At 48.1% G+C, this 19,387-nt stretch overlaps 1 protein-coding gene and 1 pseudogene across 1 annotated transcript; one reads left to right on the forward strand and one right to left on the reverse strand.

Annotated features, from left to right (window-relative positions):
* The first annotated feature begins 9,312 nt into the window (after positions 1-9,312).
* LOC147242067 (uncharacterized) lies at positions 9,313-10,717 on the forward strand. Its single transcript, XM_086191857.1, has one exon. It carries the CDS (start codon positions 9,313-9,315, stop codon positions 10,558-10,560), a length of 1,248 nt encoding a protein of 415 aa, XP_086047983.1. The 3' UTR covers positions 10,561-10,717.
* A 5,266-nt stretch (positions 10,718-15,983) lies between these two features.
* Positions 15,984-19,387, reverse strand: part of LOC147242068 (uncharacterized) — a 4,259-nt pseudogene continuing 855 nt past the window's right edge.

A 19,387-nucleotide genomic window follows, 5' to 3' on the forward strand; every position in this document is an offset into this window, starting at 1 on the left:
AAGATAGTCCACCTGGGTGGGGGTGAAATCAGCATAACTGCCCATTATATCACTACAAGATGTGGCAGCAAGCTCTGCTGGAATAAACTCCTAAATCTAGAAACAGCAGTGTCAGATAGACATCTACTGAAGCGGGACTTTTTCCCAGGTAGGATATAATTTGTAGAAGTAAATTAGAAGTAAATTCAAATGTGGTTAAGGAGTGATCAGACAAGACGGGGTTCTGAGGAAGAACTATGATGCGGTCAGCTTCTATTCCATAAATCATCCTAAATCAAGGATGTGATTAAAAGTGTGAGTGGGTTTGTTTACCCTCTGACAGAAGCCAACAGAATCAAGAAGCGACTTAAACGCAGTGGCCAGACGATCATCATTGACGTCCACATGGATGTTAAAGTCACCCACTAGAATGACTTTGTCTGAGTTCAATGCCAAGTTAGACAGAAAGTCAGGGAGTTCTTCTAAGAACTCAGAATAAGGTGCAGGAGGACGGTACACCCCAGCAAGTAAGAGTGGTTTCTCTGCTTTCCAGTCTGGGAGGGAGAAGCTGACAGTCAGGCTCTCAAATGAGTTAATGAACAATTAGGTGGAGGGTTAATGAGCAAATTTGACTGATAGATTGCAGCTCCTCCTCCTCTGCCAGTGGTGCGAGGTACATGGTAGTGAATGTAACCAGGAGGGGTGTGTCCACACCGAATGTGACGTAAATTTTACGCGCGACAAGTTTACATGTAAAGTCTATGAAGAGAGGCGATTACACGTCAATTCATGTGTATACTCGCTGGGCGACGCGAATACATGATTAACGTGACTATTTGAATATTTTCAACTTGTGCAACAAATTCCCATGACGTTGTGTCAAGAGAGCCTATTAGAGTTGAGATTCCCTTGGCATCAGTGAAGTCACGTCAATGGTCCTGGCACCTGTAGTTGGTGTCCATCCATGATATCCTGGCACCGATCTTCGCTAACAGGTCATCGAACTGGGCCCTCGTCAGACTGAAGTACCGCTGGAAACAGGCGTCGTTCAGGTGCAGTCCCTGGAGGAGGCGGTGAAAGTCACCCAGCTGTGTGCTCCTCCGGATTGTGTCATGTATCCGGATACAGCGGCATTTGGTCTTCCATAGTATCTGGGACTCCCACAACAGATACAAGCCAGCAACGGTTGTTTGGTCAGCCATGGTTGGTGATGGAAAGAAATGGTGGAAATAAATTCTCCTCGCAGAGGAAAAAGTTCGCACCAATGAAGCAAATAAAAACAAATGATCCAGTGATCAAATTCACACCGAACGCGATGTGAAAATTTGCGTCGCGTTCGGTGTGAACACACCTTAAGAAAGAAGAATGAGAACAGCCTACTACTCAGTACTAATAGAGGAACACAAGAACAACCCAAGTTCCCCTTCAGTACTGGAGCCAGACTGACAGAGAGCCACAGCTCTACTGAACCAAGTAGTCCTGTTTCCCTGAGCAGCAAAGAGTTCATGGACTTCTTTAATGACAAAATTCTCCTGATTAGAGAGAAACTTCTTCTCCTGCTGCCATCAGCTGACAACATGGCCCCTAGAACCCAGAACCTTAGAGGCAGCAGGGGGACCAGACACACACTTGGATAGTTTTTCTCCCGTCAGCCTTCATGAGCTCAGTTCAATAATGTCCTCCTCTAAACCTCCACCTGTCTCCTAGACCCCATCCCAACTAAGCTGCTCCAAGACTCTCTCCCCTCGTTAGCCCCTCCCTCTTAGATATGATCAATGTGGCGCTGGTATCTGGTTCCGTCCCTCAGTCCTTTAAAGTAGCAGTAATTAGACCCTCCTCAAAAACAAGCCTGGATCCAGAAGTTCTACCAACTACAGACCAACATCACATCTTCCTTTTCTCTCCAAGGTTCTGGAGAAAGCAGTTGCTAAACAGCTCTGGGACTTCTCCACAGCAACAGCTGATTGGAGGATTCAGTCAGGTTCCAGGTTCATCCTAGCACAGAAACAGAACTAGTCAAAGATACCAGTGACCCCCTACTGGTACCAGATGAGGGACTGGTCTATGTGCTGGTCTGATTAGATCTCAGTGCAACTTTGATACCATTGACCACCATATCCTTCTACAGAGACTGGAACCTGTCACTGGTATGAAAGAAACCACACTAAACTGGTTCAGGTCACATTTACTAGGTCCATCTCAGTTGGTTCCAGTTAATGATGGTTCCTCTGAGACCGCTCCAGTCAGTTCAGGTGTTCCACAAGGGTCTGTGCTTGGACCAGTCCTCTTCACCCTGTACCTGCTTCCTCGAGGTCACATGATCAGGAAACACTCCATGAATGTTCACTGCTATGCAGACGACACTCAGCTGAACTCATCAATGATCCACATGGAACAAACCAGCTGACTGAACTGGAGGCCTGTCTGAAGGACAGGAAACATGGAGGACCATCATTTCCTTTATTAAACTCTGATAAACTGAAGTTCTTGTGCTGGGCCCAAACACATGAGAACCACCTGACCTGATGAGACAGGTACCCTGGATGGCACCACCCTGGCCCCCAGCAACCTAGGAACCCAAGGAACCTAGGAGTTCTCTTTCACAAGTTCTCCCGTGGTCTTTTCTCCTGCAAGTGTTGCAGGATTCTTTGAAGGGTGTGGAGGTGGTCCTCCTGAACAGCCCATAAAGACTCTGCATGGCTCCCTGTCAGATTCAGAATAGAATTTAAAATTCTTCTTCTCCCATTAAAGTCCTTAACAATCAGGCTCCTTCATCCCTGACAGAGCTCCTAGTCCCCTATGATCCAGCTAGAACCCTTCACTCCCAGCATGCAGGGTTCCTGCTGGTTCCTAGAGTTCTAACAGTAGAATGGGAGCCAGAGCCTTCAGCTATCAGGCTCCCCTCCTGTGGAACCGTCTCCCAGTTTTAGTCCAGGACCCAGACCCCCTCTCTAGGTTTAAGAGCAGACTTAAGACCTCCTTGTTGATCAGGCTTATAGTCAGGACTGCTTAGGCTGGCCCTTAGATCTGCTGCTATAGGTTCAGACTGCTGGGATCTCCCATGATGCACTGGGCTTCTCTCTCCTCCTGTCCTCATACGTGTTACTAACTCCTCTTCTTCTCCCCTCATCCCAGATCCTGGTGCTGCTGGAGGAGGCTCCAGACCTGAAGAGGCTCCAGCTGCCACCTGTAGCTCCACCTGCTCACGTCCCCATCTGTCCATCAGTCTCTCCTCCTGTCTCTCTCTTTATCTGTCCCTCTCTTTCCTTCTGTCTCTCTGTCTTCCTCCATTCTCTGTCTTTGTCTCTGTCCATCAGTCTCTCCTCCTTTCTCTCTCTCTTTATCTCTGTCCCTCTCTTTCCTTCTGTCTCTCTGTCTTCCTCCATTCTCTGTCTTTGTCTCTGTCCTGCTCTCCTGCTCTCTCTCCGTCCCCACTGATCCTGGATCTGCTCCACCTTCCTGCTGGTAAAGGAAGGTTCTGGTGGCTACCGTTGCAGGATGTGCTTGCCCCATGCAGCAGACCTCCACATCAGACACACAGTTCTGGAGCCTCACGTACTGTGGTCTTTTGGTGAGGTAGTCAATGGTCCATGTGGTCAGCTGCTCGTCCACTCCAGCTTCCCTCTCAGCAGTGCAGGCTGGATGGTGTTGAAGGCACTGGAGAAGTCAAAGAACATGACCCTCGCAGTGCTCCCCACCTGCTCCAGGTGAGAGAGGGATCGGTGTAGCAGGTAGATGACTGCGTCATCCACCCCGATGCTGGGCCGGTAGGCAAACTGCAGGGGGACCAGCGCTGAGTTAACCAGTGGGTGGAGATGGTGCAGGATGAGCCTCTCCATGGCCTTCATCAGTTGCGAAGTCAGGGCCACAGGTCTGAAGTGGTTTGGCTCCCTGGGGTGGGTGATCTTTGGCACTGGAACCATGCAGGAAGTCTTCCACAGTTCAGGAACCCCCTCCAGACCCAGGCTCAGGTTGTAGATGTGCAGGACCACCAAACAGAGCTGGTCTGCACAGTCCCTGAGCAGTCTGGGGCTGATTCCATCCGGACCTGCTGCCTTCCTGGTCTTCGTCCTCCTGAGCTGACTCTTCACCTGATCAGCTGTGAGGCAGATGATGGGCTGGGGGAGGGGATTTGGCTGGCTTTGTTGTGGGTGGATATGTGTGTGAATGGGTGGATGGGGATGAAACAAGTTGGTGTGAGGAGAATGCAGGTAGCGATAACATTGCACCAGGAGAGGGGAGCATGCGGAGGGGGGTTGATGGAAGCTGGGGGGTGGGGGAGGTGTTAAGTGGACCTGAGTCTAATCTGTTGAAAAACAGGTTCAGGGGGTTAGCCTACCCCTGGTCAGCAGAGGCTGTGGCTCCTCCATTGTCCTCAAAGTGGCCAGAGATTTTGTTCATGTTCCTCCAGACTTCTCGGACTTTGCTCTGCTGAAGCTGTTCCTCCATCTTCCTCCTGAAACTCTCCTTGCCCCCCCGAATCTTATGTTTAAGATCCTTTCGCTCCCTTCTCAGCTCCTCTTTGTTTCCAGATCTGAAAGCCCTCTTCTTCTCATTCAGCAGGGCCTTCAGCTCCGGGTTCACCCACGGTTTAGTGTTGGAGAAACACTGCACCTTCTTGGTTGGCACGGTGTTCTTCACGCAGAAATTAATGTAGTCCGTTATGCAGTGGGTGAGGGCGTCAATGTCCTCACCATGGGGCCTGCAGAGTTCCTGCCAGTCTGTGCATTCAAAGCAGTCTCTTAGGGCCTCACTGCAGTCCTCAGACCACATCTTTATCACCTTCTCGGTGTGTGTGTGTGTGTGTGTGTGGGGGGGGGGGGGGGGTTTCCTCTTCAGCGTGGGGGTGTAGGTGGGATGAAGGATGACCAGGTTGTGATCTTCGTGGCCAAGTGGGGGGAGCAGTGATGAGCTGTAAGCCTCCTTTGTGTTGGCAAACAGCAAGTCCAAGGTTTTATTGTCCCTTGTGTGGCAGTCAACATAGTGGGTGAAGTTGGGGATGGTGGTGGAGAGCGAGGCATGGTTGAAATCCCCAGAGATAATGACAAGGGACTGTGGATGTGCAGCTGAGAGACAGTGGTGTGAATGTCCTTGCAGGCTGCCGTAGCATCGGCTGAGGGCAGGATGTAGACAGTCAACACAATAGCATGTGAAAACTCCTGAGCCAGGTGGTATGGCCGAACGCTAACCGCTAGCAGATCAATGTCTTTGGTACAGCGCTGCTCCTTCACAGTGATGTGTCCTGGGTTACACCATCTCTCATTCACGTACATCGCCAGTCCCCCACCTCTCCTCTTACTGCTCTTCCTCGCGCTCCAGTCCGCTCTCACCAGTTGAAAGCCATCCAAAGTTACAACGGATGACCCAAACAGAGGAGAAGACATGCCGCTACTCTTATGTAGTGCACTAGCCCCCTTTTCCTTCATCACACTCCTCAGGGTGTCTGGAGTGAATCCTCCAGATCACCATACCTAAAAAGATAAGATGGAACTTCCCCTCTCTGGCCGTTTATAATGACAATTAAGCCTTACATGAACCAAGAACTTCTACTTCCACTTACTTTTTAACGACATCAAGCCATTTGTAACTATCCAGATGGTGGTCACCCTTGATCAACAAGAGGAACCACCATTCAATCAGGTACCAGAGACCCTGGCCAGGAAGATCAGAGAAAGGGGGTTCCTCACCTCACTGGGAACTCTACTCCCCACAGGATGCAAGAAACATCTGCGCCTTGCAGAAGAGACCCAAGATTACGAACTGGGGATGCATTGTCTGAACATGTGAAGATGCTCCCGCTTTCTTGAAATGTCTGTGTGTTTAAACATTCCAGCATTCAACTGCTTACGTCAATTAGAATGTTCATATGATCAAGAAGTTCTGTGTCACGGTCAATGAAGTACAAGAGTAGGAATCTATCAACCTTCATACATGAAACCTGGACTCTGTATCAAGTGATGCCACCTTGTAACCGAAACCTCTAACACAGAATTCCTTGCATAACTTCAATCTCACACACACACACACACACACACACACACACACACACACACACACACACACACACACACACACACACACACACACACACGTTTGTGAATGGACATGATAAGAATATTTAACTGTCTGTAGTTGTTAATCTCTTTGTTTTCTTTTCCTGGTGTGTTCCTGATTCTGACTTGTCTAGATGATCTATCTGCCGGGCATGGAGTTGCTCTCGGCTTGACAAGTTCATGCTCGGGAGATATTCTACACAGCAAACTTAACTTTACATAGAACTTCTTTTCTTTTCTTGCAACAACCTTTCTTTTAGTAAAGCTTTTTTGGTACACAGAGTTGAACGTGCCTCTCATTTTTTAGCTTGTGAACGCATCACTCTGTGTAGCAGTTAAATTCTTGATTTTCTATTTCTGTAACTCATCATCGTTTGTGGCTCATGGTCACTAGACTGTTGACCTCCCGTGAGCCTCGCATCTCCATCCTGACCAGCCGAGAGAAGCCACCTTGTGCGTGAGAAGAGCATCGCATCGAGCCAGCCAGCAGCCTGACACCAGACTGTAGCGAACCAACGCGCTTCCCTTCTCCATCCAGCGAATCCCAGCGGGAGCCACCGTCATCGAAGTGGAGGCTTTGGAGGCCGTCCTCCCACCAGTTCGTTGGAGAGGTACCGTATATCGATGGGAGCAGTAGTAAAACTGTCTTCATGTATTATTCCATGAGGTCCCATATTACTACTCACCCCAATGTCACAATAAATGTGAAACACACAACAGTTTTAGATTATTTTAAGTATATTGCCATAATATTCGATCCTGCATTAGATTAAAAAAAAATCAAATTTGTTAAGATAGATTTGGATATTTAATTTTAGGATTATAAGACCTTCATCTCACTGCAGCTATGTCATGGACAGAAGTTTTCCTGCTCCTCTTAATCCCCACTCTCCTGCACTCACTCATCTGCTCTGTTGTGTTTTTTGGCAGTTTGCTCAGATTTCCGGATTGGCGTGTACTCTGATTTGCCTGAATCCTTTAGTAAGGTCTCTGTTCTGCCCTAACCCAGTCTCTGTCCTGTAATTCTGCATTTGAGTCTTCTGCTATCTGACAAGCCTGTCTGAAACTGGTGTTATTATCTTTAGACCAATTAAATCACTTTATAAACAAATATTGGAGGTACTGGACAAAAAAACAAACAAACCTAAGAGTTATCATCATTGGTACATTATTTCCAAGTATAATTTATTCAGGATAGCTTTAAACAATATACAGATAATGTGCTTTATATTTAGAATTATTAACGCACCAGATCTCCTCCTCCTGGTGTTTACATTACAATCAAGAATAAGGAAAAAAGTCTACACCTTAATGATGACGATGGAAATGGATAATGACAACGTCAGAACTCCAGTCAATGAGGAGAAGATCCTCTGAAAGTGTGCATGCAGATGGGAGAAGGTGACCACATACAGGGGACTGCGAATCCACCAGGGTAAGACAGGGTGTCAGCAGAAGGGCCAACAGCGACCTTGCACCGCGGCAGCGGGTAAGACAAGAGGGACCAGAGGCCGGGGAAAAAAACTAAGTGCTAATGGACCCAATGTCACTGAGGGCACAGTAGAGACAAAGGAAGAAGGCCCTTTGGCGGAGCCGGAGCTCCCTTGTGAGCACCAACACCCAACCCCCACCATCCCACACAGTGCAGAGCCACAAGCACAGACCAAGAAGCCAGCTAGAAGGAACAAGCTCAAATGGCCAAAGGCAAACAAAGCAGAGGCATGGCGCACTTTGGATACAGATCTAGTCAAGATCCTGGAGGAAAAGCTACAAGGATGTGCTGAAGCCAAGCTCAACCTGTTTGGGGACATAATATACCAGACCTGCAAAGACAGGTTTGGCAAAGTCACCTCCAAGCAGAGGACTGCCCCAAGAGAAAGGGGGAGGAGGGAAAGGGAGCTCGCCCAGCTTGTGCAAAGACACCGGCAACTCCGTAAGAACTGGAGGAAGGCTCCCCATGCAGAGAGAGAAGGTCTGAAAGTCCTGTGGGATGAGGTCAGGCAAAGGCTTTCCAGACTCCGCAGAGTGGAACGCATCTGCAAGCGGAACAAACGGAAGCAGAGGGAGCGAGCCAGTTTCTTCAAGGATCCCTTTAGGCACGCCAGGCAACTGTTGGAGGAGAACAAGTCCGGAAAGCTTGAAATCACCAGGGAGCAATTGGAACAGCACGTCAAAAGGCAGTACAGCGACGAGTTGAGAAACGTCCCCCTAGGAACACCAGGGTGGTGCCTCACCCTATGCCACCAATGACTGAGTTAACATCATGCCCCCAAGCTCAGCGAAGTCAGGCAAGCCGTAAAGAAAGCAAGGTCCTCGTCAGCACCAGGCTCAAACAGAGTCCCCTACAAGCTTTACAAGAACTGCCCCAAGGTACTGGAGGTGTTATGGTACCTAATGAGAACGGTCTGGAAGAAGCAGCTCATTCCATCAGAGTGGCAAAGGGGCGTAGCGGTCTTCATCCCAAAGGAAGCAAATTCTAAGGACATTGGCCAATTCAGAAACATCGCCCTGCTGAATGTAGAGGGGAAAATCTTCTTCTCAGTGCTGGCCAGAAGGATGACCAACTACCTGCTAGAGAATGGCTACATCGACACCAGCTGCCAGAAAGCAGGTGTCACAGGTTTCCCAGGGTGCGTAGAGCACTCTATGATGATCTGGGACCAGATCCAAAAGGCCAAGGGGAGAAGATTGACCTGCACATCGTGTGGCTTGACCTCGCCAATGCATATGGATCGGTTCCACATCAGCTTATCAACTATGCCTTGGAGTTCTTCCACATGCCTCCCTGCATTAAGAACCTGGTAGCGCTCTACTTCAGTGACCTGCAGATGTGCTTTGCCCTCCAAGACTTCACCACCGGGTGGCAGCATTTGGAAGTGGGAATTGCAATGGGTTGTGCCATTTCCCCAATCCTCTTTGTGGCAGCCTTTGAGATAATCCTCATCGGAGCAAGAGAAATGGTTGGAGGAATCAAACTACCATCCGGTCTGAGGTTACCCTCATTGAGGAGCTATATGGACGACGTAACCAGCCTCCTTCAGACAGCAGCATGTACATCCCGACTGCTGGGAATGCTGGACGAGTTAATGTCATGGGCCAGAATGAAGATCAAATCCTCAAAGTCCCATAGCCTGTCGCTCAGAAGGGGAGTCAGAAACGACAACAGCATCTTCATTGTTGGGGGAGAGAAAATCCCCCCCCCCTGTCGGAGCAACCCATCAGAAGCCTGGGGAGGCAGTACACCGCAGAGCTGTCAGACAAACAGATGGGGAGGTCCTACATGAAACAGCTCACGGACGGCCTGTTGAAGATTGACCAGAGCCAACTCCCTGGGAAGTACAAGGTTTGGTGCTACCAGTTCACACTCTTCAGGAGGGTGATGTGGCCCCTGAAAGTGAGTGAGATCCCCTCATCCGCTGTGAGTAAGATGGATGGAAAAGCCAACTCATTCATCAGAAAATGGCTGGGATTGCCACGGTGCCTTTCTGAAACAGGCCTTTTTGGAAAGAAAGCACTGCAGCTCCCATTACAGTCCATCAGTCTGGGTTACATGCAAGAGAAGACCAGGCTGGTTCTCGAGCTAAGAGAGTCCACTGATAAGGCAGTGAGGAACACCGACGTCAAGGTCCCCACTGGCCAGAAATGGAATGCCCAAACCAAGGTTGACCAAGCTGTCAGCAGGCTGCAACAGCAGGAGATCATGGGCAGAGTCCAGGTGGGAAGAGCAGGACTAGGATGGGGAAAAGCGCCACGGTTCTGGTCCAAGGCAAGCCGCAAGGAGAGGAAGAAGATGGTGGTGGCAGAGGTGTCGAGGATAGAGGAAGAGCGCTACAAGATCAAGGCCATGTCGCAGGGCCGACAAGGAGGCTGGACGACCTGGGAGGGAGTCGTCAACCGGAACATCAGTTGGTCTGATCTGTGGAAGATTCCACAGGCAAGGATGAGCTTCCTTATTCACCCAACTTATGACACGCTTCCCTGTCCTCGAAACCTCCACCAGTGGTTCGGGAATGAGGAATGTTGCTCTCTCTGCAGTGCTCCCAATGCAAGCCTCCAACACATCCTGTCAGGCTGCAAGGTCGCACTTTCCCAGGGGTGCTACAGATGGCGCCACGACCAAGTCCTGAGGAAACTGGCTGAGGTGCTGGAGGGGCGTCGACAGAGCAGCACAGAACCACCACCGGCAGAGAACCACACCAGCTTCGTCATGGAAGGGTATGGACATAGTTACATCAGGCCCAGAGAGACATCAAGGCCTTTTTCCCTTGGCCAGGAGTGGGACATGAGGGTGGACCTCAACAAACAATTAAGGTTCCCCACGGAGATCACAACAACATCTCTCCGCCCAGACATCGTGGTGTGGTCCACCAAAGCAAGAGCGGTGCACCTCATCGAGCTGACAGTCCCATCAGAAGAAGGGATAGAGGCCGCCTTTGAGCGTAAGAAGGCCAAGTACTCGGAGCTGGCCGCTGAGTGCCGGGATGCCGGCTGGAAGACCACCATCTACCCAGTGGAGGTTGGCTGCTGAAGGTACGTGGGGCTATCAACAACGCGCCTCTTGAGGGACACAGCAGTGCCTGGAGGGAAGCTGAGGAAGGCCACCAAAGACCTGGCAGAGGAGGCTGAGAAGGGCAACTTTTGGCTCTGGCTGAGGAGGAAGGACAGGAGCTGGGGAAATAACAACTAACACCAACAACACCCATCAACTGCAGGGGGTGACAGGGATACGTCCTTGTCACTGCTTCGCCACCAGGAGACGTTCAAGTGATTAAAAGAGTGAAACGTTGATGAATGGTGGTTCCTAGCTGACGACCCTGCAGCTGACTCATGGGCACCGGAGGGGGTGCGACAGGCAGCAATGCCAAGCAGGTAATACCGCCTACCTGTACATCAGCTGTATTCGCTTTACTCCTCGCATGTGTTCTCTGTTTCATCTTGCTCATACTGTAGTGGTATTGGTACTATTAGTAATAGTATGTAGTATGTAGTAAACTGTTCCCCAAGAGTTACAGGAATGACTTCAAGGGTGGTCCTGAAGGTTTTGTCCACAGCTGTAGATTAGCAGCAACTATCAAGACTAGTCATAAACGCTCAAGGAAAAACATGCCTCTTCTTTAAGCTTCTGACAGAGATCTTTATCAGACAATTTAGAAACAAGTTGTTTCAGCAGTAAATTGAATGTGTCATCAATGTTGCCTGGTCCTGCTCTCATGTTGCTCCATGGATGGTTCAGACCACCGGGGGCCTGCAGTAGATTACCAATAACCACATGAGGGTTCAATTTTGACAATTTTAAATCTGTGTCTAAAATTTTGGGGCAGTGTCTTGTTGACCTGCAGAGGACCATTGAACACAAGCAACTCACCTGGAATGTGGCTCAGATCATGAAACACAGCAACTGGTTAGGTCTGCTGTGTCCAACACACGAGTCCTCTGGAGCTCCTTAAAGGACTGGCATGTTGGTTGCACCATCTAGCTGATTACTATTGAAGCTGATTATAAAGAGAGTAGCAATACTCATAAATTCAAGCCCTCAAGGAATATAAACCCAAATTTTCCAAACTCTTATTTAGCCATGGTGACGCAGACACCTGCAGACATGCCTGCAGCATTGCACCTGGCCTTCAAGGGGTAAGACTCCTCTTGTGATTTCATCCAACTCTTGTTGTAGTTTAGCAATGCGCACTAACCTGCTGTCAGCAGCTGCGCTGCTCAGAATGTACAATGTAAAATACCTTCTTGGAGGTGCCAACTGTGACAGAGCACCAACCTGCCGATTCAATGAGCCACAGCACTGCTCGCCATTGAGAATTTAGAGAAATGGAACTAAACATGATGTCATTAGAGAAGGACAGGGCCTGAGGAAAGTCAGATCCTGAGGCTGGTTCATGGTCTGAGGGTAGTTCAGGGTCTGAGGGAAGTTCAGGGGCTGAGGGTAGTTCAGGGGCTGAGGATAGTCAGGCCTGAGAGTGTTTCGGGTCTGAGGGTCATTACCAACCCCCCAATCCCATTGAAACTCTCTGTGCATCTCACTGGTCTATGAAAACGAACATGCAGCTGGAAAGGCATGTGGAAGGAGATGGCTGGTCACATGGTCCTCCCTAGATTGCAGGTGGATGGATGGTTCCAGGTCCAAAATGGTGGACTAATGGACTGCAGACTGGTGGAAATTCTTCTCCCACATCACTGCAGAGAAGGAAGGCAGCAGCATCAGACCATACATCCCATGGTCCCGGCTTGGAAAAATAGTGAAGGACAGGTTTCTGGGTAACACCCAACCTCAGAACTGATCCTGAACTGAGAACCGAGTTAAACTGAGGACACACAGGAGACCAGAAGATTAATTATTTTGTTCAGTTTTCCATAAATAGCATGATACTACAGTTGCTGTGAATTCTTCTGGCCACAATAATTGTGTCACGACATTGTGACACCTGACAGTGTCAAGTGTCACTCGGGCCATGGTGCTGCAGGCTCACGCCAGAAAACCAACAAGATATCATCCATTTTTCATGTTAGAAGTGCCATTCCAACAATGAATTAAAGCCTTGTAATTGTGAAGAGGACTGAAATCAGCTCTTTTATTTGTCCACTGGTGAGCTGGATGGATCCACAGTCAGATTCCAAGTTGAGGGGAGAGAAAAGGTAAACTGATGTTATAAGTGCAGTCATGGCTGAATATCCCTCAGATGTCAAAGGTTCAACAGGAACACGGCATGCTGAGAACTTCCTCTCAGGTCTTTTAGAACCACATGCAGGTTGGGGGTTGGGGGGGGGGGCAGTCCTCCACTGCTGTCTCTGTATAAATGGAGTACCCTGGCAAAGTGGTCCATTTTCTTGGTGAGGTAACCACTTCCATTAGTGATCCTCAGCCCAGTTTACCGAGGGACCACTTTACTGACATCTGCTTTATGCTGGCGTCCGCACGCTAAAAGCTGAACGTTCCTGTAGAGAAGCCCCGCTCAGCTCCAGGAAGCAGTGCCGGGGCTTCGCCACTGTTATTGATGGCTTTCGGGGCACAAGAGGGAATTCACAGCTAAAAGGATTTTTTTTTCTGCCCAGTTACCAAACCAGCAGTAGCAGCGAAACAGCACTGGAATGTTCACCTTAGCATCCAAATGACTGTAGAGACAATGATGCACATCATGGTGTTGCCATGGTTCCCTGGCTGCATATCGAAGAACCAGCTTTAACTGATGCTGCGCACATGTGATGATAGAAACTTGGAGCGTCCAAATTGGGACGTCATTCTTCCAGCTTTGATTTGTTACAGATCTTTCAAGTGTTTAAGTGAGGTCAGCATGGATGCGGGGGAGGAGGCATGTGTCAGCGAGACATTGCTCAAGCAGTTTATTGCTGATCACAGCTAATCCAGCTCATGCTACACACAACAGGTACACTGATATCATATCACTGATTAGATGTGAGTGTTTGATGAATAGTAAAAGTTGCCAATAACCAATCATTGACTTTGTCCAGCATATTTCTGCATATATGATGTAAACTCCTACTTAACTCCTTTTCCATCATGAGGCGCCATTCATGTGAACAGAAATTCCCTCCTCTGATTAGTCCCACCTCCCCTGAATGCAGCATTAGCTAGACCTGTTGACCTCCTGGATGTCCAAGGCTCCTGTGTCAGGTCCTGTCTTGTGTTACAGCTGAACAATGATTAGCAAACAGACACTTGTTCCTACTGTAGAGGAGTGACATAGAGTGACCCCAAAAGCAGCAAAGAGGTCACCTTCATATGCGCAAACAAGGAGTTTGAATATTATTACTCAGCTTGTCCATCACAGTGGACCACTTCCTCTTCCTGTTTGGACGTGGCCAATAGGACAATATGAGATTATTGCTGGTAATATTTAAGGGTCAGCTTTATATAGGGACGTAACTTAATATATTGGTTTTCTTCACGTGTTCTTTGTGGTGACAGTCTATCCCCTGGGCCCAATGCCGTCCTGCTGCTTTCTCCCGTGAAACCTCTGACAGCCGTGGTATTTGGCACTGAGCTGAGCCAGCCATGCCTGGTGTCAGTGAACATCCCTCCAGCACCAGTCCCAGCCAGCCGTCTGCCTGGCCAAATGAAATTATGGAAGACATGATGGCACAGTCATCCTCTTCCCCGCCCTGAGGCTGATTGTATTAACTAAGCAGAAACTCGATTTGGTACTTTTCTGAGGCCATCCAGCAGGACTTGATTAGCATTTAGCCTAACAGGCTCAGCTAGACAGAGTTGCTGGGGTGATGGCAGTGGACGAGTGCCAGGATGAATAACTCTGCATCACCATCGAAGAAGAGAAACAGAGGATTTCTTCTTCTTTTACATATCAAGCTTCTCTGCACATGTTTTCTGCTCTGAATATTTCCTATGAAGTCACTGACAGGCCGTCAGCATTCGGTCAAATATGAAGTCACATAAGGACACAAATACTTCCATAACTTCCAGATACAATAGTCATCTACCATGTAGTTTCTAAAATGTAGTACTTATAAGTATATGAAAGGGTTTTTTTTGCATTGCAGTAGTGTATAATAAAAGTAGAGTGATTACTGAATTACAGTGTGAAATATGTTAAGATTGTTTGACAGAGTGGCAACCAGACCTGTTAGTGACTCTCATAGGTAAGGTGACACTGATGTTCACATGGGGACACACATCCATGGACCTCTTGTATCATGCAGCAAACGCCCCATTGTGACTGACATCCTGTCCCACTGGACCTGTGATCAAAGCCGTGTCCTGAAGACGAGTCAAAGTAGTTCTGCCTGCCAGGGGGCTTCAAGGCCTCTGCAGTCTGATGGCAGTTCTGGTATTCTGAGACAAAAGACACCAACCTGTGTCTTCCTTCTGCACTGAACATAACCTCCTGTGCTCAAAGCAATTACTGTGAGAGGAGGAGCTATGTGCCTCCCCCTTCCTGCCTCCTCCATCCCCCATCACCCCTCACCCCAGCCAGCCAGCCCACCCCCATCCACTCAGCGTGACGTAAACCCCACAGCAGCCTCAGGACAGAAGCATGGTGGCTGCTACTGACTCAAATGTTTTATTTTCAACTGGAAAACACCCATGACATCACAGGGCTGTCCTCACCTGAACAACCTCCAGTCCATCACAATGAGAAAGTACAATATTAATTCAGCATAAAGGAAAGTGTGAGTTTTGAGCCCGATCAGTATCAATATATGGATCTCCTGATGTGATGTAACACATGACGACGAGCACAGACCAGATACTGATGGATCCTACTTCATGACTGATGGACTGTGACTCAGGTTCATATCAATCACCAAGGGTGGAGCAGTGATTTTAAATGTGGGGGTGTTCCATCCTGCATGCCTTTGACTGTTTCCCTCTCCAAAATGAATGCTCCCTGACAGCATTCAGAGGCCAACATGGAGTCAGACATTATGAACTGCGAGTCATTCACTATGAACAGGCATATTTATTCAGACAAATTTAATCTATTATCTTTTTAAATATTTGTTCCCAATTTTTTTGAAGTTCTCCTCAGACAGTCATTCATATCATTCATCTTCCATCTTGTCACACCTCCCACATTCTACACACTTTAAAATACAGAGGATCGCCACTATGGAACAATTTGGAACAACGATGGAAGAATTTACCTGTATCAGTGCAATCAATATCTACACTGGCTTTGTCAGAAAAAACAACCTGTATGGAAATTGCTAAACAATCTCTTATTGTTTATATGAACTTTATTATTTATCATCCTTTTTGACTTTGAAGATGACCACTATTTCCAGAAGCTTTTCTGGCTTCCACCTCTCCTGCACAATGTTTAATTTAATTATTTTCATTGTTTTAGTAGCAGTTTAATTGTAGGTTATCTAATGTTCCAAAAAACTAAAACTAAGAATAAAATAACACCACTTAAAAACAATTATGGGTGAAAATCTCAAATATTGACACACTCATTCATTGATTCACTTTTTAAAAAACTCCCAGATCAACAGAGAGGAGGCGCTGTCAACTTCAAGCAGGCCGATGGTTGTCCAGCCCCTCGCTATCAGGAGAGAAAAAGGCCAACACACAACAATGACACAGAGGGCCTTTCAAGGTTGTGTGTAATATTTATTTACTTTATATCGGCTAATCTTTTCTTTTCATTACTGGCAGACAACTATCTTGCCTTAAGTTGATCTTTGGCTGCTCCGGATTGGATGCTGCCGTCATGAAACAAGGGAAGAAGAAATCAGGGCATCTGATTAGTCCAGCGACTGACCAGAAGTTGTAATTCTTTACGTCAAGCCCACAGAGTGTAGATAAAGAGCCTCACAGTGGAGGTCCGGCATCATAATTGACACGTTTTTAATCACAAATAAATGTCATATTTAATCACTGTCATGGAGTTGTCGCGGTGACTCTGCACTTCATGGCTGGATTGAAAACTCTCGAAAAGATACAATTGACCTGGCAAACGGGTTTACCTTTGGAAAATGTGTGTGTGTGCGGGGGTGAAATCATCTTGCTGTTAAAGTGGGGGTGTCGAAACATCCCCAACCCCCACGGGTGCGACCTGTGTCAATAACCATCGTGCCTCCATGTCTCTCGACATTTTTATATATATTTAGATGAGCCCCCACCCCACCCGCTGATATTTAGTCAGGCAGCCATCAAACAACCTCATCTCATCATCAGACAAAGATAACATTTTGTTATTTCACATTTCATTTATATGCATCTTTGTGAAGGGTTCTCACACACACACACACACACACACACACACACACACACACATGCACACACTCATACACGCACGCACACACACACACACACACACACACACACAAACACATGTACACATGCACACATGCACACATAAAGGCTGAAAACCTCTTTGGAATCCTGCTTGTAATTATAGGAGGTCATGGTTTTGCATTGACGAGCAGCCAGAGTCGGCTCTTTGCTTTGTGTGGCATGCTAATCTACCTCCATGATTACCATGGCTTGGCTTTTAGTCTTCAATAGAACTGTGTTACCAGGGCTTTGGTGTGTGTGTGTATATGTGTGTGTGTGTGTGCGTGTGTGTGTGTGCGTGTGCGTGTGTGTGTGTGTGTTTCTACAGCTTGAATGGAGGCCCTTGAATTCATTCAAAGCTGCAGCCCTGAGCTGGAATCAGGAGCAACCCTACAGGTGTAGTGGTTTCAAGACAAATGTGATTTCAATACAAAATCAAATGAAGCAAGCGGTGTTATTCAGTCACAGCTAAGGCGGCAGCAGGGATGCGGGATCATGATCGTCTCTGTCAACACGGCCACATGCTGAAGGAGAGAATGTAATGGTAACAGTTGGCCTGGTCCAGCTCAGTCCAATTTCACCAGTAGAAGGGCACTGGTGTCTTTATTCCCCAGTACAGAGTTTGGACCGGCACACTTTTCTTACTCCTTGAGAATTCAGAGGAGAGATCATCTCTTTGCCTCCTAAGTCAAACTGCACAGAACTCAGATGGCGCTAATCTGGCTCTGTACCGATACCCGTGTGTACTCAGTGGTCAGATTACCTTTTTGCCTCCTACTGGTACCAGATGAGGGACTGGTCTCTGTGCTGGTCTGATTAGATCTCAGTGCAGCTTTGATACCATTGATCACCATATCCTTCTACAGAGACTGGAACCTGTCACTGGTATTAGAGGAACCACACTAAACTGGTTCAAGTCATATTTACTAGGTCATCTCAGTTGGTACTAGTTAATGATGGTTCCTCTGAGACCACTACAGTCAGTTTAGGTGTTCCACAAGGGTCTGAGCTTGGACCAGTCCTCTTCACCCTGTACCTGCTTCCTCTAGGTCACATGATCAGGAAACACTCCATTAATGTTCACTGCTATGCAGACGACACACAGCTGAACTCATCAATGATCCACATGGAACAAACCAGCTGACTGAACTGGAGGTCTGTCTGAAGGACAGGAAACCTGGAGGACCATCATTTCCTTTATTAAACTCTGATAAACTGAAGTTCTTGTGCCGGGCCCAAACACCTGAGGACCACCTGATCTGATGAGACAGGTACCCTGGATGGCACCACCCTGGCCCCCAGCAACCTAGGAACCCAAGGAACCTAGGAGTTCTCTTTGACCAGGACCCTTTAACTCCCACATTCAACAAATCTCCAGGACGCCTTCTTCCATCTACGTAACATCGCTAAGATCAGACACATCCTGGCTCAAGAAGACGCAGAAAAACTAGTCCCTGCTTTTGTCACTTCCAGGCTGGATCACTGCACCTCCCTCCTACCAGGCTGGACTAACAAGTCCCTAAAGACTCTCCAGCTGGTCCAGAATGCTGCTGCCCGTGTGTTGACTAGAACTGGTAGCAGAGACCAGGTCTCTCCTGGACTGCTTCTCTGCATGGCTCCCTGTCAAATTCAGAACAGAATTTAAAATTCTTCTTCTACCATCAAAGTCCTCAACAGTCAGGCTCCTTCATCCCTGACAGAGCTCCTAGTCCCCTATGATCCAGCTAGAACCCTTCACTCCCAGGATGCAGGGTTCCTGCTGGTTCCTAGAGTTCTAACAGTAGAATGGAGCCAGAGCCTTCAGCTATCAGGCTCCCCTCCTGTGGAACCGTCTCCCAGTTTCAGTCCAGGACCCAGACCCCCTCTTTATGTTTAAGAGCAGACTTATGACCTTTCTTGTTGATCATACTCTGAACTGCTATTTGACTCATAAGCGCAAACATAGCTTGACTGGAGCAGGTGTAACAGGTGGTGGGTGTAACTGGAGCAGGTGTACTTGGAGGAGGTATAACTGGAGAAGGTGTGAACCGCAGCAGGTGTACATGGAGGAGGTGTAACTGGAGAAGGTTTAACTGGAGCAGATTTAACTTTAGAAGGTGTGAACTGGAGCAGGTGTAGCTGGGGAAGGTATGAACCATAGCAGGTGTACGTGGAGCAGGTGTTACTGGAGAAGGTGTAACAGGGGCAGGTTTAACTTGAGAAGGTGTGAACTGGAGCAGGTGTAAGTGGGGAAGGTATGAACCATAGCAGGTGTACGTGGAGCAGGTGTAACTGGAGAAGGTGCAACTGGAGCAGGTGTAGCTGGGGAAGGTATGAACCACAGTAGGTGTATGTTGAGCAGGTGTAACTGGAGAAGGTGTACTTAGAGGAGGTGTAACTGGAGAGGGTGTGAACCGCAGCAGGTGTACATGGAGCAGGTGTAACTGGAGAAGGTGTAACTGGAGAAGGTTTAACTTGAGAAGGTGTGAACTGGAGCAGGTGTAGCTGGGGAAGGTATGAACCATAGCAGGTGTACGTGGAGCAGGTGTAACTGGAGAAGGTGTAACTGGAGCAGGTGTAACTGGAGCAGGTTTAACTTGAAAAGGTGTAA

The sequence above is a fragment of the Aulostomus chinensis genome, chromosome 21 (assembly GCF_037954235.1).
Source record: "Aulostomus chinensis isolate RoL2024-O1b breed Wild chromosome 21, RoL_Achi_v1.0, whole genome shotgun sequence".
Lineage (NCBI taxonomy): Eukaryota > Metazoa > Chordata > Actinopteri > Syngnathiformes > Aulostomidae > Aulostomus > Aulostomus chinensis.